This window comes from Melopsittacus undulatus, chromosome Z, assembly GCF_012275295.1.
Source record: "Melopsittacus undulatus isolate bMelUnd1 chromosome Z, bMelUnd1.mat.Z, whole genome shotgun sequence".
Lineage (NCBI taxonomy): Eukaryota > Metazoa > Chordata > Aves > Psittaciformes > Psittaculidae > Melopsittacus > Melopsittacus undulatus.
The window spans coordinates 72,593,243-72,615,917 of record NC_047557.1 but is presented as its reverse complement, the minus strand read 5'-3'; the positions used below and the strand labels follow the sequence as shown (position 1 = coordinate 72,615,917).

Here is a 22,675-nt window from a genome sequence, read left to right as displayed (position 1 = left end):
GCAGTTGGTACCATATCTGAGACCATGGATGTAGCCCAGGTGCTTCCATAAAGAACCCTTACTGATACTGGTCCTAGTTGGAGACTTCTAGTCACCTACCTCACTGACAGTGATTACAGCCAGCCATAGTACTATCGGACATCACTCACAATGAACTCCACATTTGTGCAGCCCTAAGCATTGCTTTCCATGATGACTACAACCTTTCTGGAGCCCCCACTCAGAGCTACTAAATGGGAGAGAGGCAAGAAGAGGATTTGCAAAATTTTTTGTTTTTCATTAATCTTTGCTATTATTACATTTTAATATGTTAAGATATAAGAAATTTTAATCTTTATTTTTTTTTAAATAAGCTAACAATTCTGTCTTCATTGCTTCTCCTGGAGGAGAAGCTACAAGCTACACGTTCAGGAGTGTTGCATCCCGACTAGAAGGCAGTACAGCAGGAGGGCCAGGAGACCTCCTTGGATGGATAAAGAGCTGCTGAGAAAAATTCACAAGAAAAAAGAGGCTTATAAAAGGTGGAAGCAAGGACAGGTGGCCTGGGATGAATACAGGGATGTTGTCTGGGTAGTTAGGGACCAAGTTAGGAAAGCTAAGGCCCAATTGGAGCTAAACTTGGCAAGGGATGTTAAAGATAATAGGAAGGGATTTTATAGGTATGTAGTGGCTAAAAAACAGACTAAGGACAACATAGGCCCCCTCTGGAAGCTTTCGGGAGAACTGGCTACACAGGACTTGGAGAAGGCTGAGGTTCTGAATGGCTTCTTTTCCTCGGTCTTCACTGACAAAGGCTCTGACCACACCACCCAAGTCTTGGAAGGCAGACAGGGGGACTGTGAAAACCTAGACCTTGGGCCCATTGTACATGAGGGTCTGGTTCGAGACCATCTTAAGAACCTGAATGTACACAAGTCCATGGGACCTGATGAAATCCATCCGTGGGTCCTGAAGGAGCTGGCGAATGAAGTTGCAAAGCCACTGGCCATCATAGTTGAAAAATCATGGCAGTCAGGTGAAGTTCCTGATGACTGGAAAGAGGGAAATATAACCCCCATTTTCAAGAAAGGGAACATGGATGACCCGGGGAATTACAGACCAGTCAGTCTCACCTCTGTGCCTGGAAAAACCTGGGAGCAGATTCTCTTGGAAGGCATGATAAGGCACATGAAAAACAAGAAGGTGCTTGGTGACAGCCAGCATGGCTTCACTAGGGGGAAATCCTGCATTGCCGCGGCCAGGTGGAGGGGAGAAAACACCGATACGATGTAGATTCACAAAATGCTCCGTCTATTGATTACAAGGCTGCTCTTAATATACTGTCTTACACGCGATCACGCATTACTTGATTGGCTGCTTCACTTTGCCCACGAGGGGTACACGCTCCACTTTACCTCTCCTGATTGGTTTCACACCTTCGCTTCAGCTTAGCGTTACATCATGCTTCTGGCATCTTGTTATTGCATTCCTGTTTTGCTGACCTTGACGCTTCCTCTTCCAGCCTGGGGTCAGAGGTTCACTTTCTCACAGCTTGCTGTAGGCCTGTTAAAGCGCCCATGCTCGACCCCCAACATCTCCCCCTCTTTTTTCAAATAAAGCGTTCGTCATCTGCTGCATGCGTTGCATAGTACATTGTAACAAACAAGGTCCAAAAAACAAAATTAACAACATAATCATTATTGGTCCACTAAACATCATGATTAAACTCCTTAACCAACTACTTATTCCTAACGATTTTAACCAAGAGTCTATAGGATTTGTTTCTACAGTAAGTTCAGAATGATCAGAAAGATTCATACAACACATGCCCAGAAGCATTCTAATGCAAAGGGGATGTGAAGCAGCTGCAGAAGTAAACTGTACAGTGTTAACAGTGAAGGAGTTACACTCCCCCTTTTTTTTTTTTTTTTTTTTTGATCAGACAGAAAGCCATTTATTGCAAAGCTTTAACTCCTTATATACTATTGCTTACACACACCTACAGCAATTTGGCATATCATGATTGGATACTTGTCTTGAAGACCCTTAGTGACTAACATATAATTGGTTAAGCACAGGTGTGAGAACTTGACCTCGAACGCTTGCCAACAGTTCACAGCTCTCAGGACTCAGTGAATTACAGCTTCTTCTTATCTTGTTTGCTTAGGCTTCCTCGGGCCTCCCTTGCTGTATCCCTCGGAGTTATTCAGAGCTCATGTACCAAATATTCATTTTCCTGTGAGAACACTGTCTCCACATCTTCCCCTTTTTAGTTTTACTAAAAGTTTTTGACAATTTATTGTGTCTGCTCTATCACTGCTGGGCTTGTGTAACATTACAACCAACTACTCTAGGCAGCATTATTTCAGTAAGATTGGTCTGATTTGAAGTCACTTGTACCTTTATAACATGTGGCATACCAGTGAATCCTACACACCATGTAACAGGATGGACTAATGGGGATTTAACAGATGTGCTCAGTATACTTGTCCATTACCCATGGTCACACATAATAGAACAGATATTTCAAAGATTTCTGTCATTGCTGTTTCTTTATGTTGTTCTGTGGCTTTATACTTTTTGCTGGCAGTCAGTATGGTCCTGTTGATAGCTGTACACAGCTGGGCCTGTCCTTTTTCTCCTGGATGGCTCTCTGATAACAGCGGAGGCCATCCCTCACATCAAGGTCTGGCATAGCATGTGTCCCCACTGCTCTATGCCTGCTGGGCTGCAGCCAGCAGCGGAGCTAAAGGTTCTTCTTGGTTGCAGACACAGAGGCCAACCCAGTCTTGCCCTTGACTGTGGTAAGCAATCTCAGTCCTTGCACCTTGCTGTCAGTGCAGAGTTTCACCTGCTTCACCCAGTAACAAGTCACTACTACAGCAAAGCACACACAGATTTACATTAGCAGAGTAACTATCACAGAGTGCATCAGCATGTTGAAGATGCTAATGACAGTGAGTGACTAACCAAGGAAATTTCTTACAGTGGAGTTCTCCCACCCTCTTAATTTGTTCCATTACCTGCTTTGTAACAGTACCATCATATTAGAATATTTCTAGCTTTTACCTTAGCATTTTCTAGCAGCTACTGCAAATCTGCATGCTCTAACATCTCTTTCACAAGTGACAATTCCATACAATACAAGGTATAGTTTCTTGTTAGCAACTGGCTAGTAAATACAGGTGGTTTTATATGCAAAATCACAACCTCTAATAATAGCTACTTTACAAGCACACATATTCAAGCTGTTACTTTTCAGTTGCCCTCAAGTGATTTTTTTTTTTTTTTTTTTGTATTACACATGCATATTGTCTGGAAAACAAGCTTTAAGCAATATACATCAAAACTACAGTCATTAATAACAGCTAGAATGTGTTATCATTACCCTTTTTTTCTATTTTTTTTTTCTATTTTTTTCTATCTTTTTTTGTTGGGTTTTTTTTGTTTGTTTGTTTTTGTTTTTTTTTTTTCAAAGTCGCTCACCCTGCTTTGCACAGCTAAAACCACCGGCCTATCGGCAACTGCACTTTTGCATTAACCTTTTCTTGCCTGAAAGGTTAAACTGCTACCTGTTAAAACTTTTACATGAACCTGACAACAAAAAATATACAGAACACTGTCTGCCCTCATCACAAACACACACAGACACACATATATGCACATATGGGATCCCACAAGCACACTTCACACAACTACAATATTTGAAACACAAAATCCAGACAATCATTGCTCCCACTGCACAGTCCCACATACAGGACGTGGCACAAGGACCCTGTAAAGACTATCAGGAAACCAGCTCCGAGAAGCATCATTGCTGTGCGAGGTGGCAGGCTCAACCTTAGCGGGCATCCCCGCAGAGGCTCTGCCTCCCTCACATCGCATGAGGCTTGGGCTTTTATACTGACCAAAATGCACACTCATTCCGACACAGGTGGCCAGCCTATGTTGGAAGAAGTTGCCAGCAATATCTATAAAGGTTTCCAAGGGTTGATAGAAACATGGACATACTTATATTTACCAACTTCAAGTACATGAGTATCACAGAGAGACTGTATCAAAGGAGTTGTATATGGGGTCCCAACTCCACGGTCTGACACATTCTGCCCGATACCCCTGATAAGAGCATACAAGAGACCTTCCCATCTCGGGTGGGAAGCACACACACCACGGGAAACCGTGCAATACATCCACATCCCCCACCCATCTCACTTCTCCCTTTACAGCTACCCATTTATCATGAGGATATGGGGGATATAAATCAGGCTTCTTTTCCGGATGAATAGGCTCCAGGTCAAGAGCACCATCCAGGTCAGCATCAGCATTATCAGGTGTCAGAATCTCAGGAGCAGCAACAGCAAACTGATGAACATCCACAGGCTCCTTCTCGGGGTCAATAGGGCTCAGGTCGAAAGGATCGTCTTCATCCTCATCTTCAGTCTTCACAGCCATGGCAACAACCAGCGGAGGTTTGGGGGGGAGGGGGGGCACGCTGGTCTCCATGATCTCATTTTTTTTTTTTTTTACTTTAACATCTCTAAAACAGTTCTCCAAATGACTAACAAACTTTTCACAGCTTCATTGCCTTTCGTGGCTGCATTCCACAGCTTAACTCCTTTCACAGCTTCATTGCCTTTCGTGGCTGCATTCCACAGCTTAACTCCTGCCCCATTCCACAAGGATATCTCAAATCCGGTAGACTCATAAATCTCTGGGTAACATGTCTTCGACCATTTCAACATTAACTTTAGGTCTGTCTCTTTAAGGGTTGCTCCCTTCACCTTAAGAAGGACTGAAAACATCCATAAATCAGGGGCTTCTTCCTTAGTAATTTTCTCCCAAGTCTCGAGATTAAAAGCTTCACCGACTCCCACAGTTCTTCCCCTATCTTACGCCATTGATCTTTGGAGAATAACTGTCCCGCATTTTCTAACAACCCCCTTCGTCGGCACCAAAATAAAAAGTCCACAAGTTCCTGTCGAGGTATCGAGTACCCTGTTTTCTTCGCTACGCATAGCACTCCTTCTATCATAGCCTTTTCTATCGCTGATACAGCGAAACCCATCCCGAACCAGACCGCAGTCTGCCTGACTCACCGGTCAGCCGTGGCCACGTAATTTGAGCTCTTTTCCTGCCTCTGTCGGACAGCCTGCCTCCCTCGGGCAGCCGGGATCTCCACCTTCTCTCGTCCGCGGTCTCTCTCTCTCCTGGTATCACGTCGGGGTCACCAGAATGCCGCGGCCAGGTGGAGGGGAGAAAACACCGATACGATGTAGATTCACAAAATGCTCCGTCTATTGATTACAAGGCTGCTCTTAATATACTGTCTTACACGCGATCACGCATTACTTGATTGGCTGCTTCACTTTGCCCACGAGGGATACACGCTCCACTTTACCTCTCCTGATTGGTTTCACACCTTCGCTTCAGCTTAGCGTTACATCATGCTTCTGGCATCTTGTTATTGCATTCCTGTTTTGCTGACCTTGACGCTTCCTCTTCCAGCCTGGGGTCAGAGGTTCACTTTCTCACAGCTTGCTGTAGGCCTGTTAAAGCGCCCATGCTCGACCCCCAACACTGCATGACCAATTTGGTGGCCTTCTATGACTGGGCTACAAAAGTGATGGACAGGGGTGGAGCAGTTGACGTCATCTCTCTGGACTTGTGCAAAGCGTTCGACACTGTCCCACATGACATCCTTGTCTCTAAATTGGAGTGTCATCAGTTTGATAGGTGGATCACTCGGTGGATAAAGAACTGGCTGGATGGTCGCACTCAAAGAGTTGTGGTCAATGGTTCAATGTCTGGCTGGAGACCAGTAACGAGTGGTGTCCCTCAGGGATCGGTGTTGGGACCGGTCTTGTTTAATATCTTTGTCGGTGACATGGACAATGGAATTGAGTGTGCCCTCAGCAAGTTTGCCGATGACACCAAGCTGTGTGGTTCTGTTGATACGCTAGAGGGAAGGAATGCCATCCAGAGGGACCTTGACACACTTGTGAGGTGGGCTGATGCCAACCTCATGAAGTTTAACCATGCCAAGTGCAAGGTCCTACACCTGGGTCAGAGCAATCCCAGGCACAGCTACAGGTTGGGCAAAAAGGAAATTCAGGGCAGCCCTGCAGAGAATGACTTGGGGGTGTTGGTCAATGAGAAAATGAACATGAGCCAGCTTCAGTGTGCACTCACAGCCCAGAAAGCCAACCGTACCCTGGGCTGCATCAAAGGAGCGTGACCAGCAGGTCAAAGGAGGTGATTCTGCCCCTCTACTCTGCTCTCATGAGACCCCACTTGGAGTATTGTGTTCAGTTCTGGTGTCCTCAACATCAAAAGGACATGGAACTGTTAGAACAAGTCCAGAGGAGGGCCACGAGGATGATCAGGGAACTGGAGCACCTCCCGTATGAAGACAAGCTGAGAAAGTTGGGGCTGTTCAGCCTGGAGAAGAGAAGGCTGCATGGAGACCTCATAGCAGTCTTCCAGTATCTGAAAGGGGCCTACAGGGATGCTGGGGAGGGACTATTCATTAGGGACTGTAGTGATAGGACAAGGGGTAATGGGTTCACACTTAAACAGCAGAGGTTTAGACTGGATATAAGGAAGAAATTCTTTACTGTGAGGGTGGTGAGGTGCTGGAATGGGTTGCCCAGGGAGGTTGTGAATGCTCCATCCCTGGCAGTGTTCAAGACCAGGTTGGATGAAGCCTTGTGTGATATGATTTAGTGTGAGGTGTCCCTGCCCATGGCAGGGGGTTTGGAACAAGATGATCTTAAGGTCCTTTCCAACCCTAACTATTCTATGATTCTATGATTCTATGATCCTTGGTCTGGAGAGAATATAATAATCACAAGTGAGTAAAATACTAGAGTAAATACTCTTAGTTCAGAGAATTTTCTGACTTAGGAGAAAAGCTCATGGTGAAATGCTTGGCATTCCATTTCTGCTGAGAGTTAATTTAACACTCATGTACCATCATCTGAATGCCTCAAGTGAGGCATGACTGTCTTGTATCAGCATTTGAGAAAGAAAATGAAAGTAAAAAGGAATTGAGTGAATTCTGAGAGGAAAACACTTAGCAGTCTCTGCAAAAAAAAAAAAAATAAACAACATTAAGTTAATAAGGGACACTCCACAGTCAGCTTTAAAGAGGCTTAGATCAGTTCATGTGGGGAAAACAAATCAACAGCGTGTGTTTTTTATCCTTGATGAACATTTAATTGCAGTGAACTGCCTATGTCTTTCCCATTTGTTAACCTGCTTAGGAAGCACAGTTAGCTGTTTAAGGGAGCACTCCATCTGCTCCACTTCTTTACATATGTTACAGACTTCCCAGCAGATAAATAAATCTCCATCTGAAAAATATATACATTTAGATAGCTGCCTATCACCAAAGCTGCTCCAATTAATTTTAGTTGGTGTCATAGACTAGTATAACATTTGATAAATCACATGGTTTTCATTTGTTTCATCTCATCATTCCCAAGAGTCTTTCTGACATACATTCCTTGTTTATTGACATCCAAGTTGCAGGACTCTTCAGAGAAGGCTGCTTATGTAAAGGACAGTTCACCCCACTGGGACATCTGGAAGAGTTGTCAGTGCCATTATCCTCTCTTCACCAGTGGTGTAAATAAGGAGCCCTGTAGTTCTAGCTTCTTTTCAGGCAAGTTAACCAGGTTCTTACAACTGGGTCATGTTCTCCCATGTGCTTTGCATGGGGATGGCTCTCCACAGCCTGTTCTTGTGCAGTATTCTTGCTAAGTTACCAGCTCACAACCTCAGTATATAAGAAAACATGTTTATGCTGTCTAGGAAATTTCCACTAAAATGTTCTCTTCACATTTTTTTCCCCCTCAAAGTAGTGCAGAGCTCTGTTGAGCTGACCTAAAAAAACCATGAGCAATTGCCATCTGCCAGCCCATGATTTTAACTGTATAGTGGGCATTTAATTTTTTCTCTCTTTGCCATAGCTTATTAAGCCAGTGTGGCTCATCTTCACTAAAAAATGGTTGCAGTCCTACAGAGGATGAAGGATTTTTTTTTTTTTAGGTAAAAGTCAAGATCAGTAGGAGCTTTCTAATGCTCTGCTGTAACACAGTGTGAAAAAATCTCCAAATGGCTTGCATTTCATCCCCATTTAGTAGCATGAAACATGATTGAATTACCTCAATAAGAAAGGCTTTCAATCTGCAACCTAATTATTTGCTAAAAGTTTGCAATAGAAGTGGCAGAATTTCTCATTATTTAGAAAGAAGTAATTGTTGTGGGGTTTATGCCAAAGTTTCTCAGATGAGTTTCAGTAGCAAGGTATTTTTTTCAGAGAGTCAATCTATATTAATCTATTTCAGTAACTATCTCAGATTACCTCTAAAAATACCAGACAGGCTTTAGCAGACCTACCTGCAACAAGGAATATCCTAGTGCAGTTTTAACCTTGTTTTTCCTGAAGAGAGGAGGAACAGCTGGAGAGGGAGAATTAAACATCTTGTTTGAGATTTTTTAACTAGGGCCATTGATGCCTGGCACAAACTTCCTTGAATCCAACACACAGGATAATGTTGTGATCGCATTGTTCAGTAACCTTCATTCAAGCCCTGTTTTCAAAGACAGATTTATGCAGCCTCGATCATCCATGGTACTTCAGAAAGAAAATTAAATGAAGTCATTAAAATGGACTTAGCTGGGACAAAAAATGGTGAGTGTCGCTGTACACAGCTTTTCCTTTAGAAGTTTTGCATCTGCCGAAGAGTATAGTCTGTGCCTCCACTGCTCTCAGTGAAGGTAGAAAGCTTGCACTAGAGCTAATCATTGCATCCCAGGATCAGTGTATGAGAAATAGGTTGCTAACACACCTCCGTAACTTGAGTGATTTATACCAGAACTATTTATGAGTGCTTGATGATTTCTTTGTGACAGTCCCTTGTCTGCTTCTGTTAGTAAAAAAACAAACACATCACCACCACACAATGGTCCTAAAAGAAAGCTTTCCCAGGGAAAACACTATCAACATTTCCTATGAGTTGTATGGTTATTTCTCTTTCTTTTTGTAGCATGTTGCTAGACATAGCAACTACCGATTTCACCCTGAACAAATAAAACAAGGCTCAACTGTGCACAACTTCCTACCAAAAGAGTTTTGTACACATCACAAAATCTGGATCCAATGATATATTTGATATTATTGCAAATCAACTTTTTACACTTTTTGTTTTAAGATCCAGACATATTCTCACTAAACCAGTTAGAGCCCTGTGTTTCTTTCAAAGGAATGTTGTTGTTCTCTTCCTAAGGAACACTAATTCCTAATAGCAAAACTTACTTAAAATTTAATAATCACCTGTAGATGTCAAGCCTCATCAAATAATACCCATGTTTCTACTTGATTCTTTTACCATTCTATTTGTATATCAGCATCCATACTTTGATTTTCAAGTGTAGCCTGGCAGAATTTCACAGGAACGCATTGCAAAAAAAAATGTATGAAATCACCAGTGTTTTTATTGGCTGTGATTCCATTTTAAAAGAACATCATACCATTTACCCACATCATGCAGGAAAAAGTAGCAGGCAATTAACAAATGAAGTTCACATTCACAAAGTCTCTAAATCATCTTCTAGTTGCTTGGAGAATACTGCATGCATCTGAAAGGAATCTGGGGAGCATTTCTACTAGAAAATGCATGGCTAAGTTGAATTTTGCTCTGTGTGTGTGATAAAATAAGCAATTTTTTAATGACAGTAATGAAATCTTTTACTAACTCAGTGCATGAAGAAACAGTTAACTTGACAACATATATTTAGAATAGTTACAGACAACTTTCAGATACATAAGACATTACGCTGAGGTCACAACAGCTAACTTCTAACAGTTCTTGTTCTAGCACAGTAAGCTTGCCAAAAGATGTATTCAGCAGCATTGGTATGGTCTTTCTTGACAGAGGACAGGGACTGGGAGGAACCTAAGCCAACGTATAGTACTAGAAACATAGAGGAACTCCAAAGTGATTTAGCACATGATCTTATATTTTGTTTTATTTATTTTAAACACAAGATTAGCATTGATAATTAATATTGCCATTTGATTTCGTATGGCTTTCTCTAAATATAAATGTGAGTTCACAAGGTCAAGGGTAAACTAAACCCTCCAAATGTGGAGGCCCTTTGAATTGTTTTCCTTCTAACAAGTAAGGTCTTGGAACTGTGAAGGAAATGGCTGCAGTGCCTAGCCACCAATCTTTCTGTGTAAATAAAAGCTAGTTAAAAAAAATGAAAGACCTCTTTTACCTGAGATTGAACAGACCAGTGATGCAAATAAAGCAATGGCATGGAAATACAAAGAGATATTCATAATCCAAACAATGAACCATGCTTGTCTTTGGTCTCATTTAAGTACTTCAACACCTGCTTGAGTGCTGAGGGGGAAAGGGTCTGAGACAATGCTTCTCACATTTATACATGAGCCAAAGGTGTCTGTGTCCCATGTTGCCAGTTCAGAGTAGGAAGGGAAATGGATGGGGAGAAGGGAAGGGAGAGTGCCTGCTCTCCAGTCTGTTCAGCATGGCTGAGGCACTTCAGGGACAGTGAAGTGACTTGAGGAGAGGTCCACAACTCATACAAAGTGCCAAAAGTTATGTGAGGCAAACCCAAACAAAACCTGCCCAGTACCTGCAGTAGATCTCCTGTCATGTTTCTTTGTTGAAAATAAAGGACAATTAAAATATGAACTACCAACTCAGGCCTGGCTGAGATCTCTGCTGGAAGAAACACTGGTGTGGACAGCTGAGGTGCAGAAGTGATGACATGACTGGGCTGGGAAGCTCCCACAATAGAAAAGACTCATCAAACATTTAATAAACCACCTTCCCTTTCTCTGCTGCTCTCTGACCCTGGCATGAGGCCTAACAAACTCAGTACAGAGTTCTTATGCCCTTCTTCAGAATTTGGACGCAGATGTTCATACAGCTCAGGAGTCCAGTTCACTGAAGGAGTATTTCTATTGCTACATGCCCAGGAACAGCATTACCTGCTTACAAACACTTAGACCAGTCATTCAATGGCAGAGCTGCTGAGACAGTTAGAAAATATAATACCTAGCACTCTTCCCTTCCCTCTTTTCCCCCTTTCTTCCCCCTTTTCCTCCTCTTCCACACATACGTGCACACACATGCACATCCAGCTGCCAGAGACTGTGAAGATAAACAGTTGGCAGAACCATTCTGCAAGGAGGTGAAAATTCTGATTCTATGTCAAGAAGAGTATTTGGACAAATGAAGAAGTTAATCCATGATAAGGGCTAAGGAAAGATCAACAAGCAAGTGGTAGAGAAAGGCCAAAGCAAAGCAGAATGAGCTCATCTTCCTGACTTGTTTGCAGAGTTCTCCAGCACAAGGCTAAAGGAAGATATGAATGGATGTGTTTTTTTCCAGCATGGGCACATTTCTGCTAGGTCTACTTATGCAAAGGATACAGGACACAGAGATTAGAGCATTTATAAAAGATTGATGTCTGTATCTCAGTGTGATCTAGATTTCACTGCCAGTGAGTGGCCAGAGCAAAGAGCCATCCTCTGCCTTTTGGCTTTTCAGGGGTGTTGGATTTAGTTCCCTCTGTGGCAGAGCATCAAAACCAGCTGCTGTCTTTGTGACAAATGGTGAGTTTTCAATTCTGCCAGGTTGACTTAAATAGGTTTAAATTACTAGTTGCTGAATTTTCATGGGGTGAGTAGGACACTCTCCCTAGAAATAGTAAATTGCACAACACAGTTATGCAACACCCAAGCATGGATTCAGAGATAAAGAGTGCCCTGGGCTATTAAAGTCTTGAAGGGGGTGAGACATTCACCAAAATGCAAGTTAGGAAAAATCCCTACTGACATTATCTGAAAGAGTAAAACCTATCTTCTTTTTCCTCTAGGAAGCCCTTGGCAGCTGGTACTTGAACGAACACACCTTGTTTGTAGACACAGTCTGAAAGAAATTACATCTTCATCAGCTGGTTCTGATTTGTAGATCAGTCAAACTTCCTCAGCCTTTACCTTGGATTTGATAGAAACTTACAGTTGAAGTAATTTGTGAAGAAGCAAGGGCCTGGATAAGAATTGGGTAAGGAGGGCAAAATAAATACATTTCTTCTCTTTCATTATATTTTTTCTCTTTTATGAGAGATACTGCTAAAAGGCACAGTTCACAAGCTCACTGCCTTAACCATGATGCGGATTTGTTCTGCTTACCTGACAAAATGCTAAATATCCTTAAAAATTTCTTGTTCAGGGAAGTACTGAGATGTTTGTCTAAACTTGCTTCCACTGAACAAGTGCATCAAGTAAATTCTATTGAATTAAAATGATTCATTTAGGTACATAATGAAGTGTCTGGGATTGCTTTCCTTTTTGCTGCCAAATAGGAAACTTTTCTGTTCCTGTGATAGGGATGAACAATGGTGGTTCTACCAGAATAAACCATGATTCTCCTACAGGACTGTGAGACTGATATGGCATGATGCTCTCACAGCAGCAACTACAAAGACCTAGACAAACACAAGAACTCCAGGATGAGCTCTTCAAATGACAAGCCAGATACCTGACTATGAGGGTCTGTGTTCAAAAACAGACTGTCTATGTATGTAAGTCTGTGTATATACCAACAAACCAACATCTGCAGTAGAATTTGGCTTATCTTAAGCAGTTACTCAATGTGTACAGGCCTGTATTGAGGAGCCCTCTGTATCTGTGTCTGGGAAAGGCAACAAAGATAATGGTGAGAGAGATTTCCTCCCACCCTACTGCAATCAAGGGATGCTACACACTGTGACAATATTAATTAGCTTCTGCACAGCACTGGAGAAGCATCCTCACTTTATGCCTTTATAGTAGGTAGAGACTGAAACCTACATTACACAGCTGGAGCAGCTGTGTGGGACAGGAAAATAAGTGATCTCGCCAAGGCAATGCAGTAATTTAGCATGACTCAGAGCAGGCATACCCAGGATTTCTGGATCTCTAGGGCCATGTATGGCTAACATTCAGGCCACCACACTCTCCCACACACTGCAGGAAAGGGTGGACAGGACACAGACACAACAATACACTGAAATTCAAATGTCCATCCTGCAAGCACTGTTGGGAGTTGGACAGTTGAGTATGGCACTGGGCAGAAGGAGGGTTAGTTAATCAGAGTGACCTATGTACTTGGTCATTGGCTTCAAAGGGATTGGGGAGTTCCTCTACCAGAGCACCATGAACTCGCCTGTGGTTTCAGCTCTCTGTATGGCAACTGTCTGACCAAATCTGCCTTTTCAAGTTAAGTGTATGGCTAATTCCCAAATTAACATGACTGTTGCTTAGATTCTGAGGCATCTAACATATCAGCATCTGAGGGCAGATGACTCACTTCTTCCACAGTTCTGAGTGATGTCAGCTGTGTAAGTCATGCCTGATTTACCTTTCAAATGATCTCTTATTTATGTCAGTGATGGAATTAAAACAGGAAAGCTCTGCCCCTGGGAGAACTGTGATATCCCTTCCAAGGGCAGACGTGCTCAACATCAAATGGCTACTGTGAGCCAATCAACAAGAAATTATGGCTAGTAATTATTAGCAATAATAAGAAGAAGAGAAAGAAAATTAAAAAAGCCACTGTTCACACTTAGTGAACACTCCTTCCTGCTTTGGATGGAAATGCACATAAGGTTGTTCCTTTTATATGCTTAATGTACAGTTGCCTTAACATACATGTACTATGGCTTATAATAAAAGTTGTGTAGTCTGCAGCTTTTTAATTTTTACATCCATTCAGAGGCATCTACTGGATGTGACTATATACAAAAAAGAAATGGATGAGCAAAGGTCAAGAGGCAGTCAGAAGGGAATGGGAAGCAAAGGGAACCCCAGTGAGCAGTAAAGGGCAGAGGTGGGGCTGCATGGTGGATGGCAAGATTGTAAATCCCCATTGGGCAAAAGAAAAATTCTTTGCAGTACTGTTTATGCCCATCTAACAGTCTGCATCTATTACTTCTTGAACATGTCTTGCAGTGGCCCTGGTAGGTATTTGATGACTGTGTCTAGAATGCTTTCTTCTTCCTCTTCCTCCTCATCCCCGCAGCCAGGAGGGATAGCCTTCTTTGGCCGTGTCAGACTTCCTTCAGCATTAGCTTCCAGTGCAGCCTGGGCCTCTGCTTCCTTTTCCTCCTTCTTCTTTATCCCATACTGCAGGAGAGAGAGAACACATTGTCAGTCACCTGCTGAACTGGATGACTGATGAAATCAGCCATCACACACAGTGCTTCATATTCTGCAGTATGATTATCACTGTTCATATTTGATTTTTCACAAAGACACCCAAATTACGCCTCCTAAGAACTACCCCACCAAAGTGCAGCCACATGGATGGACAGATCTCACAAGACAACGAGGTGCAATAGCCATAAACTAAAACACAAGAAGTTTCACCTCCACATGAGGAAGTACTTATTTACATTGAGAGTGGCAGAGCACTGGAACAGGCTTCCCAGGGGGGCTGTGGAATCTCCCTCTCTGGAGACATTCCAAACCCACCATGGACATGTTCCTATGTAACCTACTGTAGGTGGCCCTGCCTTGGCAGAGGATTGAACTAGATGATCCCCAGTGGTCTGTTCCAACTCGAACAATCCTTTGATTCTGTGACAAGACAGTCAGATGTTCAAACCACTCAGAAACTAGCAGGGAAGAGAATTTAGGACTACAACAAAAAGACACTAAAGTGGGACAGAAAGACCTAGTGAAAATAAACCTTCACAAGAAACTCTGTATTTGCCCACTGAACTCTGCACTTTTGAGGCTAAAGCTGAATTACACAAAAGAGAAATATCATTAAGCCTGTGAGTAGAATAGATGTCTGAGAGTAGAATAGATACCCGAAATTTGCTACTCCCATTAAAAATTGAAGGTGTGCTATTAAGACTTTCTATGCACTATCAACCCTCATCATTTCTCAGCTTTCATGCATTTCGGTGATTCACAGGTTTTGATGCTCTTTCCATAAGTGTTTTCACAGAAATTTTGGAGGTTATGGTGATACACGATTAAAAAAGTAAACCAATTCAAGCTGTCCCATGCAAATATACAGAAACAAGGATACCTGCAACCTACCCTCTTTATTATAGAATCATAGAATGGTTTGGATTGGAAGGGCTCTGTAAAGGTCCTCTAGTCCAATGCTTCTGCAGTGAGTGTCCTGGTTTGAGCAGTAGCAGTCATCTTTTCTCCTTCTTGGTAGCTGGTGCAGTGCTGTGTTCTGACTTTCGGGCTGAAAATGGTGCTGATAGCAAGTATGTTTTGAGTTACTGCTCAAATGTTTGGTTTGTCTAAGGACTTTCTGAGCCTCATGCTCTGCCAGGGAGGAGGGGAGGCCGGGAGGAAGGAGAGGCAGGACACCTGACCCAGGCTGGCCAAAGAGGTATTCCATACCATAGCATGTCATACCCAGGATGTAACGGGGAGAGATACCTGGAAGGGCTAGAGCTCTGGGGGGATGGAGGAGGTATCGGTCAGTGCTCGGTCAGGCAGGGTGGGGTGAGTTATGGGTCGGTGGCTGGTGAGGTGTTGTATTCTCTTCACTTGTTATTGGCTTTATCATTATTATTTGTAGTAGTAATGGCAGTAGCGATTTGTGTTGTGCCTTAGTTATTAAACTGTTCTTATCTCAACCTGTGGGGGGCTACATTCTTTGGATTCTCCTTCCTAGGTCTCCGGGAGTTGGAGGAGCGAGGGGGAGAGTGAGTGAATGAGCTGTGTGTGGACTTGATTTAAACCACGACAGTGAGCAAGGACATTTTCAACTAGATCAAGTTGCTCAGAGACTTACTCTATTTATTCAGATCAGTTTAAATTTCTCAGACTTTTTCTGACTATAAACGTATGTTAAATTTTCATAGTTTCTTTTGTTGTCAATGCAATCTCAGATGTCCCACTTCTCAGTGCCTACTGTGCTTCAAAAAGGTCACTTGCATGTTGTAAGGATGCTGGTCCTCAGGCTCCCAGGTTGCCAGGAACATTCTTCTTCTCAGCCATTTATCCTTCTAACCAGATGTTTTTACAGCTGCTGACTCTTACCTGCTCAATAACTTCACAAGCACCTAAAAAATTCCTTAAAACCATTTCACTTCAGCTACATTATAGAAGCATTTGACCTTTGTAAAGGAAGAGGAAAGCCTGTAGCAGCTATCAGCTTGAAAAATTATTGCTCTGTAGAAGCTATTCCTTTAAAGATGCCTAAATTTTAGTTAAAGTGCCAAATGGAACTAAGGTTTATCTCAGTACATCAGAACCATAAGGTAACTAACTTAAACTCAGGCAAAGAACAGCAAAATATTTTACAGGAATAAGCTTGAAAAGGACTTTTAAATGAAAATTAGATTTTATTAAAAAAAATCAAAGAATTATATTGGTACAAAATACTCAGTATTTTCTAGTAACAATAGTGTGGTTCTGCTGAATAGAAATTAAGTAGATGCTTTTTAATTATGTTATCTAGTAATCTTTTTCCATTAAGTATAGACCAAATTGTTTACCGGTAAAGCAAAAAAATTCATTGCTGCTGTCATGACTTTCTGATTTCAAAGGGCTTTGGTTTTGGCAAGAAAATCCTAAACATTTTTGAACAAAGCCAATATTTTTGCTTTGTTCCTCCACTGTCATTAAGATTTAGGATGATATCCTGCAAGGTTGAAACCAGCAACTTCAAATCTATCTAGTTCTCTAAATCAGTTCTTCCAAAAAAATGTTCATTAAGGACATTTGTTTTATGATTTTTATATCTAGTGGATGATGGTCACACACACATTTCGTGGGAGAGGTGTTCAAGACAAATGATGTCTCCACATCTGAGGCAAAGGAAGCATTTGATCAACTTATAGTTGCAGGACTGAACAGCAAAAAGAAAATCCAGCATAGTAACAATAATCACTGCAGGGGGAATGACATACACCATGAGGCTGTGTACAGTCTATATGACTAGCTGATGCTCACTCTCCCTTTCAAGTCACAGGTAGACCCCTCTGGTGATTTCCAGTGTAACTTGTCTACAGACTTTACCTTCCTTTGCCACCTAGAGGAGAATAGCGGAGACAACACAAATCATAGTAACATGTCCCGTGCATGCTTTCAAATCCTCCTTCTCAAGACAATAGTGAGTTGATCCTCTGTGTCATGAACTTGTTGAACAAAGATCTAGACCACAGGAAAGTATGGGACAAAACCACCCACTCACGTGCTAGGATAGAGGGAAGATCAAAGATTGTATGCAGGAAGCAGCACAGTACTTGTCAGCCTGGTTCCTATCCATAGCGATGCTACATGTAATAATTAGCCATTTATGTCTAGTACCTATGTAACACCCAAATACAGATTTACTTTGGACAAACGTATTCTTCTCTAGGAGAAAGATGGCATTGCATCAAAAGCAATTTTTATAAGAAAAGATCAGTTCATCGTTATAATCTAAGGTTGTGAAATTTTCTATCGTTTTGCATTAGTCAAAATGTAATGCTTGATGATTCATAGATGAATAAAATGGAATTATTGAGGTCTGAAATTGTTTCAAAGGAAAAAAAATTATAATAAGGAAAGTTAATATGAGCAAAATTTTAAAAAAGCACCTGGAGTCTTCACTTGAAATCTGTAAAATTAAGTCAACAAATAATTTTTAAAAATATAAAAATGACCTTTTTCATGCTCTGGCTTTCCTGAGGATGGTAAATATTGCACTATATATAAAAAATATATAAAATTAAGGACGACAACAATTCCTTTTTTTTTTTTTTTCCCAAAATCCAACCCTACAGTTTTTAATATCAGAGGTTATATTTATACCATTATCTGCTTGGCCTTCACTCATGTCACCACACAATTAATAGTGTAATTTAAGGACCTAACCCAGAAAGATGCTGAAACATTTTGAGTATGTAAACCGCATTGCTGCTTTTGAAGTCTTTACTATGCTGTCACACAAGATTGTTTTCACTGGGTTGTATGTTGGTGAAATACTGACAGTCATCGAGTGGAAAGAAAAGGCAAAAATACCATGGCACTTAGTTTATCCCACACTCACTGGGTGGATGCCAAGAAAAGACTACACTAACAATCAACTTCTTTGCCATTTCTTTCCTTAGCTATTCCTTCTGCTTTCCACAAGTCAAATTAAGTGCATGAACTAGAAAATGTTGGAAATCTGATGTGATTCTAATGCAGTAAGTATGTTAAGGAATAAGGGGACTGTTCAGCCAAGGTGACCTGCAGCTAAAATGTCAATCCACCCAAAGCTGGTTACCATTTTTTATGACAAACAAATCATTGTTTATTAAAAATTAACATATATATCTAGCAGAAATCTGGCTTTCCAGGAAGATAGCTAGAATGAAGATTGAGTAGTTTATTTGGATCAGATTTTGAACTGACCTTCTAGGAACAATAAGAGATTTATCTCGAGAAGCTAAGGAAGCACAGGAGTTTTTGTGGGAAACAGACACTGCATGGTGAGACCAGCAGAACATTAGCAGTGAAGAGGATTCTGGAGTCTGAGAATAGGCAGCTGCCAAGATGAGCACCTTTCTGTGGAGACAGTGCTCTCACAGGAAAATGGATATTTGATACACGAGCTCTGAATAACTCCGAGGGATACAGCAAGGCCGTGGGAGGCCCGAGGAAGCCTAAGCAAGCAAGATAAGAAGAAGCGCAAGATAAGAAGAAGCTGTAGTTCACTGACTTATGAGAACTGTGGACTGTTGGCAAGCGTTCAAGGTCAAGTTCTCACACCTGTGCTTAACCAATTATGTGTTAGTCACTAAGGGTCTTCAAGACAAGTAACCAATCATGATATGCCAAATTGCTGCAGGTGTGTGTAAGCAATAGTATATAAGGAGTTAATGCTTTGCAATAAATGGCTTTTTGTCTGATCATATTGATCTCTGACTGAGTCCATTCCGCGGCAAATGGTGCCCGAACAGGGACCCTCTATAAGTTCACATTGAAATGGAAGAGGGTGTGAATCGCTGGGCCATGAAGAAATTGGCTGGAATCGATCTGGCTGGACCAAGATCGGGAGGCAGAAGCCTCGGAGGAGGGAATCCTCGGATCGGAGCCTTCTGAGCCCGGAAGACACTGCACATTGCAAATAAGGTGAGCAGCCGGACGGTTGGAAGGGAGCTTAAGGATGGGAAAACAGTTAAGTAAAGAAGAAGAAGTAATACTTAAGCTCTTCCAACATATCTTCTCTGTGAGAGGGACAGACTATGATGAAGCTATGCTAAAAAGATTGTTGCTCTGGAGTAAGGAGAATGAGTTAATTGTGGGAGTCGGCGAAGCTTTTAATCTTGAGACTTGGGAAAAAATTGCTAAGGAAGAAGCCTCCGTTTTATGGATGTTTTCAGACCTTCTTAAAGTGAAGGGAGCAACCTTTAAAGAGGCAGACTTAAAGTTAATGTTGAAATGGTTGAAGACGCATTACCCAGAGATTGATGAGTCTACCGGATTTGAGATATCCTTGTGGAATGGGGCAGGAATTAAGCTGTGGAATGCAGCCACGAAAGGCAATGATGCTGTGAAAAGTTTGTTAGTCATTTGGAGAACTGTTTTAGAGACGTTAAAGTCAAAAAAATGAGATCATGGAAACCAGTGCCTCCCCCCCCCCCCCGCCCTCCCCCCAAATCTCCGCCAGTTGTCGCTATGGCTGCGAAGATTGATGTTGGGGATGAAGATTATCCTTTTGATTCAGGTCCTATTGACCCCAAGAAGGAGCCTGTGCACGTTCATCAGTTTGCTGTTGCTGATCCTGGGATTCTGACACCTGATAATGCTGATGCTGACCTGGATGGTGCTTTTGACCTGGAGCCTATTCATCCGGAAAAGAAGCCTGATTTATATCCCCCAGATCCTTGTGATAAATGGGCAGCTCTAAAGGGAGAAGCAAGATGGGTGGGGGATGCAGATGTATTACACAGTTTCCCATGGTGTGTGTGCTTCCCACCCAAGGTGGGAAGGTCTCTTGTATGCTCTTATCAGGGGTATCGGGCAGAATGTGTCAGACTGTGGAGTTGGGACCCCATATACAACTCCTTTGATACAGTCTCTCTGTGATACTCATGTACTAGAAGTTGGTAAATATAAGTATGTCCATGTTTCTATCAACCCTTGGAAACCTTTATAGATATTGCTGGCAACTTCTTCCAACATAGGCTGGCCACCTGTGTCGGAATGAGTGTGCATTTTGGTCAGTATAAAAGCCCAAGCCTCATGCGATGTGAGGGAGGCAGAGCCTCTGCGGGTATGCCCGCTAAGGTTGAGCCTGCCGCCTCGCACTGGGATGGTGCTTCTCGGAGCTGGTTTCCTGATAGTCTTTACAGGGTCCTTGTGCCACGTCCTGTATGTGGGACTGTGCAGTGGGAGCAATGATTGTCTGGATTTTGTGTTTCAAATATTGTAGTTGTGTGAAGTGTGCTTGTGGGATCCCATATGTGCATATATGTGTGTTTGTAATGAGGGCAGACAGTGTTCTGTGTATTTTTTGTTGTCAGGTTCATGTAAAAGTTCTAACAGGTAGCAGTTCAACATTTCAGGCAAGAAAGGGTTAATGCAAAAGTGCAGCAGGTATTTGTTGCTGCTGCTGAGAAGGTTGCTGCCGATAGGCCGGTGGTTTTAGCTGTGCAAAGCAGGGTGAGCAACTTTGAAAAAAATAAAAAAAAGGGTAATGATAACTCACTCTAGCTGTTATTAATGACTGTAGTTTTGTTGTGTATTGCTTCAAGCTTGTTTTCCAGCCAGTGTGCTATCAACAGCACGTAAGGGATTTGATTCAGCGATGCTGTCAGGGTGGGTTCCTGAATAGGTTAGTCGAATCACCCTCCGATACAGTGGGCTGTCCAGTATGCAGACAGGCTGGTCGGACACAAGGGTCTCATCCTTCTTGAGACACTGACAGGCTGATCAAATATAAAGGGTTCAAGGAAACCCCCCTTATAATGTTACAATGTGGTCTGAGCCATAGGGGTTAGGAAGCATTGCTTTTGATTCTGCTTGTGCGACAGAAAAAAAAAAAAAGGGGGAGTGTAATGATGGAGCAAACCCCTTTGTTAAAAATGTGCAGTCTGTTTCTGCAGCTGCTTCACATTCCGTTTGCATCAGAATGCTTCTGCTTTAAGGAATCACTTTAACCTGTCTATTTCTCAAGAACTGATAACCCGGAGGAAGGGGTATATTTCTGTCCTCCTACCTACAGGTTCATGGCAGCTGCCTGCAAAGTTTGTCAAACCTTGCCATGAGCTGGACAGATGAGTGGAAGAACTTGATGCATCAGCTACAGGAGCTGACCGTGAAAACCCCAAGCAGAATGAGATAGAGAGAAAGGAACGATTGTAAAACATCACTTGGGGGCAACTGAAAAGTAACGGCTTGAATATGTGTGCTTGTAAAGTAGGTATTATTAGAGGTTGGGATTTTGCATATAAAACCACCTGTATTTACTAGCCAGTTGCTAATAAGAAACTACACCTTGTATTGTATGGATTTGTCACTTGTAAAAGAGATGTTAAAGAATGCAAATTTGCAGTAGCTGCTAGAAAATGCTAAGGCAAAAGGTAGAAAGATTCTAATATGATGGTACTGCTACAAAGCAGGTAATGGAACAAATTAAGAGGGTGAGAGAACTCCACTGTAAGAAATTTCCTTGGTTAGTCACTCGCTGTCATCAGCATCTTCAACATGCTGATGCGCTCTGTAATAGTTACTCTGCTAATGTAAATCTGTGTGTGCTTTGCTGTAGTAGTGACTTGTTACTGGATGAAGAAGGTGAAACTCTGCATTGACAACAAGGTTCAAGGACTGAGATTGACCAAATGCCTGCTACCACAGTCAAGGGCAAGACTGGGTTGGCCTCTGTGTCTGCCACCAAGAAGAACCTTTAGCTCCGCTGCTGGCTGCAACCCAGCAGGTGTAGAGCGGTGGAGGCACATGCCATGCCAGACCTTGATGTGAGGGATGGCCTCCCTGTTATCAGAGAGCCATCCAGGAGAAAAAGGACAGGCCCAGCTGTGTACAACTATCAACAGGACCATACTGGCTGCCAGCGAAACATATAAAGCCCCAAAACTCAACAACATAAAGAAACAGCAATGACAGAAATCTCTGTAATATCTGTTCTATTATGTGTGACCATGGGTAATGGACAAGTATACTGAGCACATCTGTTAAATCCCCATTAGTCCATCCTGTTACATGGTGTGTAGGATTCACTGGTATGCCACATGTTATAAAGGTACAAGTGACTTCAAATCAGACCAATCTTACTGAAATAATACTGCCTAGAGTAGTGGGTTATGTTACACAAGCCCAGCAGTGATAGAGCAGACACACCAAATTGTAAAAAACTTCTAGTAAAACTAAAAAGGGGGAGATGTGAAGACAGTGTTCTCACAGGAAAATGGATATTTGGTACACAAGCTCTGAATAACTCCGAGGGATACAGCAAGGCCGTGGGAGGCCCGAGGAGGCCTAAGCAAGCAAGATAAGAAGAAGCTGTAGTTCACTGACTTATGAAAACTGTGGACTGTTGGCAAGCGTTCAAGGTCAAGTTCTCACACCTGTGCTTAACCAATTATGTGTTAGTCACTAAGGGTCTTCAAGACAAGTATCCAATCATGATATGCCAAATTGCTGTAGGTGTGTGTA

At 42.2% G+C, this 22,675-nt stretch overlaps 1 protein-coding gene across 1 annotated transcript in view; it reads right to left on the bottom strand.

Annotated features, from left to right (window-relative positions):
* Window positions 1–13,984: 13,984 nt before the first annotated feature.
* Window positions 13,985–22,675, bottom strand: part of LOC101877377 (complexin-1) — a 111,963-nt gene continuing 103,272 nt past the window's right edge. The window contains exon 3 of the mRNA XM_005143447.1: window positions 13,985–14,182. Coding sequence (XP_005143504.1) covers window positions 13,985–14,182 — 198 coding nt within the window. The remainder of the gene's footprint in view (window positions 14,183–22,675) is intronic.